The sequence below is a fragment of the Glycine soja genome, chromosome 18, assembly GCF_004193775.1.
Source record: "Glycine soja cultivar W05 chromosome 18, ASM419377v2, whole genome shotgun sequence".
Taxonomy (NCBI): Eukaryota; Viridiplantae; Streptophyta; class Magnoliopsida; order Fabales; family Fabaceae; genus Glycine; species Glycine soja.
Window position 1 is genome coordinate 23,407,167 of NC_041019.1, and position 2,804 is coordinate 23,409,970.

General features: G+C 35.0%; 1 protein-coding gene across 1 annotated transcript; it reads right to left on the reverse strand.

Moving 5' to 3' along the window:
- Window positions 1-414: 414 nt before the first annotated feature.
- On the reverse strand, window positions 415-1,510 carry LOC114395595 (ethylene-responsive transcription factor ESR2-like). Its single transcript, XM_028357418.1, has one exon. The coding sequence runs from the start codon at window positions 1,483-1,485 to the stop codon at window positions 415-417; it is 1,071 nt and encodes a 356-aa protein (XP_028213219.1). The 5' UTR covers window positions 1,486-1,510.
- Window positions 1,511-2,804: the final 1,294 nt, after the last annotated feature.

Consider the following 2,804-nt stretch of genomic DNA (forward strand, 5'->3'; position numbering starts at 1 on the left):
ACAAAAAATTAATGCAAACATTAAAAAAAATGCAAAAATAAAAATAAAAATATACAAGCACTGAAATGGGCAACCGCATGCTTAAACAGAACACTGTCAACGATTTCAGAATAATCGATAATTTCAAGTACTTACCAACCCATAGTAGGGGCCAGAATACAGAGTTTTGGACACATAAACCTAGTAGTTAAACCTCCTACCAATCATAAAACCCTAAGAAACCACATTCCCAGTGAAAGAAATCAAATTAACGTTAGCTGAGGATGTAGTAATCAACAACACACGTCTAATTAAGGTAAAGATAGATTAAAACAAAAGAACCTGAAACAAGACTTAACATGTTTTTTGTTTTCTTCTTTTTTTTCCCCTAAAGCTAGTTAACTAAACTACCAGAAGACATACTTTTAACAAAGCCTAAGCGTTTTGCATCCTGGCTGCAAGAGAATTAAAAAGCTCTGGATACTGAAGAAAATCTTCCATGTTGGAGCACCCTGCAGCAACATGGTTCATCACAAACTGATTGTTTCTCTCCATAGCCACACCCTGCATGGTGTTGAAACCATGATGAAGGGCTTCGAATTGCTGCTGCACGGGAGAAGAATCATAAGGGACACCAAAAGCTTCAACCTTCGGAACCCTCGTCCTAATATCAGCATAACCCTTTGCAGCAGAAACATTCTTGTGATCAAATTTCGGTTGAGGAAGCATCTCAGGAGCTGACAAAGTTTCATTCTTGGGCTTCGATTTTGGCAAGAACTTGTGGACAATCTCCTCCAACAATCCAGAATCCGAAGACTCTCGCGGGAAAAACTCCGATTCTTCATCAATAGCTTCAGCAACTTCCATTCCAAAATTAGCGTTGGTAAAGCAACAACCTTGGAGACAGTTAGTGGCAGAAGAAGATGATGATGAAGAGTTTACATAACAACTAGAAGACTTGCTATTATTATTATTGTTATGAAAGTGGTGAGAAGAAGAGTTGAGAAAGTCACGAAAGAGAAGCATGTTAAGAGAAGAAGAAGAAGAAGAAGAAGAAGGGTTGTTGTTGTTGTGGCCATTTGTGGAGAAGTCAGCGCTTAAATTTTGGTTGGGGATCCACCTGGTGACGTGGCAGTGTTTGGGGTTGATATTGTAGGGTTGGAAGAGGTGGTGGTGGGGGTCGGCGGCGTCGGGGTAGACGAAATTGGTGCGGGCCTTGGCGCCGCGCATGGCGCGGGCGGCGTAGTCGTAGGCGCAGGCGGCCTCCTCCGCCGTGTCGAAGGTGCCCAACCAGCGCCGCTCCTTCGACTGCGGGTCACGGATCTCGGCGGCGTACCGGCCCCAGGGGCGGCGGCGCACGCCGCGGTACCGCATGGTGCCGCCGGAGCTGGCGTTGTCGCGCAGCCCGCGCTTGGTGGCGCTCTTCTTGGGGTGGTGGTCGGAGACGGTTGTGTCGGGGACTTGAGTGGGGGCCATTCCGTTGAGACGACGGAGTGCTTCTTCCATTATATGATTGGAGCAGCGTAACCGAAGGAGGAATATGACAAGAGAAGGGCAAGGTAGCTTATAGCAGCAGCTTGTGTTAGCTCTTTCTACTACTTGTGAAGTTGAAAGTTGGAACTGGTTATGTGGTCGTGTGCGTTGCTTTATTTATATTTTGACACAAACGTTGACCATTGGGTTACTTCTAACTTGTTACTGTAGAATTTTCGAAACAAAAGTTTAAATATTTTTTAATTAGTATAACAGGAGTGCTAAACACATAAGTACTCCTTCTAAAACATTTACTCTTATGAATTTAAATTTATTAAAAATTTATAAAATACCCTTAGTACTAGATTTTAATTTCTGATAATATCAACAAATCACTTGATAAAATAAACAATTATGAATCTGTTAAAAATATTTATTTCTCTTTCTCAACAACATCCAATGCCATTGTATTCAATATTAACTTATTAGTTTTAAGAATTTAGAAAATGCCTTCAAAAACAGACTTTAGAAAATGAAATAAATTAAGTTTCAAACACCATATACGTACATTATCGATTTTGAATGTTTTTCTTCTCATATTCCAAACTCTAAAGTCACATCGATCATTAATAATAAAGGTTCAAAACTAATTATTGATTTGTAAAGAATTAAAAGAGAAAAAAAGTATCATTTCTAAGAATCTAGTTTATATTAATATTGATTAAAGTGTAACACATATTTATTTTAAATGAAAATATATATAGTTTTTAGAAATTAAAAAATTGGAATTTTAACAAACTTAAATAAAAAAGTGTAATTTAATTTATATTTGAGTCACATGATATTAAGATTTAGGAAAAGCAAACTCTAAATGTGATTTTCAAAGTTATAGTGGATCATGTTATTCTTTTCAAAAGAAAAAAAAATGAATACGAAATTAGTTCTTTGAAGATAGTATAAAACATCTCCATATGAATAATTGAATATTCTAAAAGCTTTGTTCATTAATTAATCTCTTTGAAATGCAAAATATCACTACATTGTGTTTTACATAGGCTTAATTACAAAAACAATCAATGACCAATATTTTCTTAAAATATAATAACTTTAAAAAATGTTTAAAAAAGAATTAGAATCATGATCTTAAAATAAGAAGAACACTCTTTTATCATTACACCTAAGTACTATATAATATTAATATAAGTTTTATATAAAAATAGTTTAAAATTCAAATTTTATTTTTTTTATTTATTATATTTTTATAATCTTATATATATATTATCTTTTAAAATATAATATATAAGATTAAATTATATTTTCACATAAATTAAAATATGTATACATATATAAGC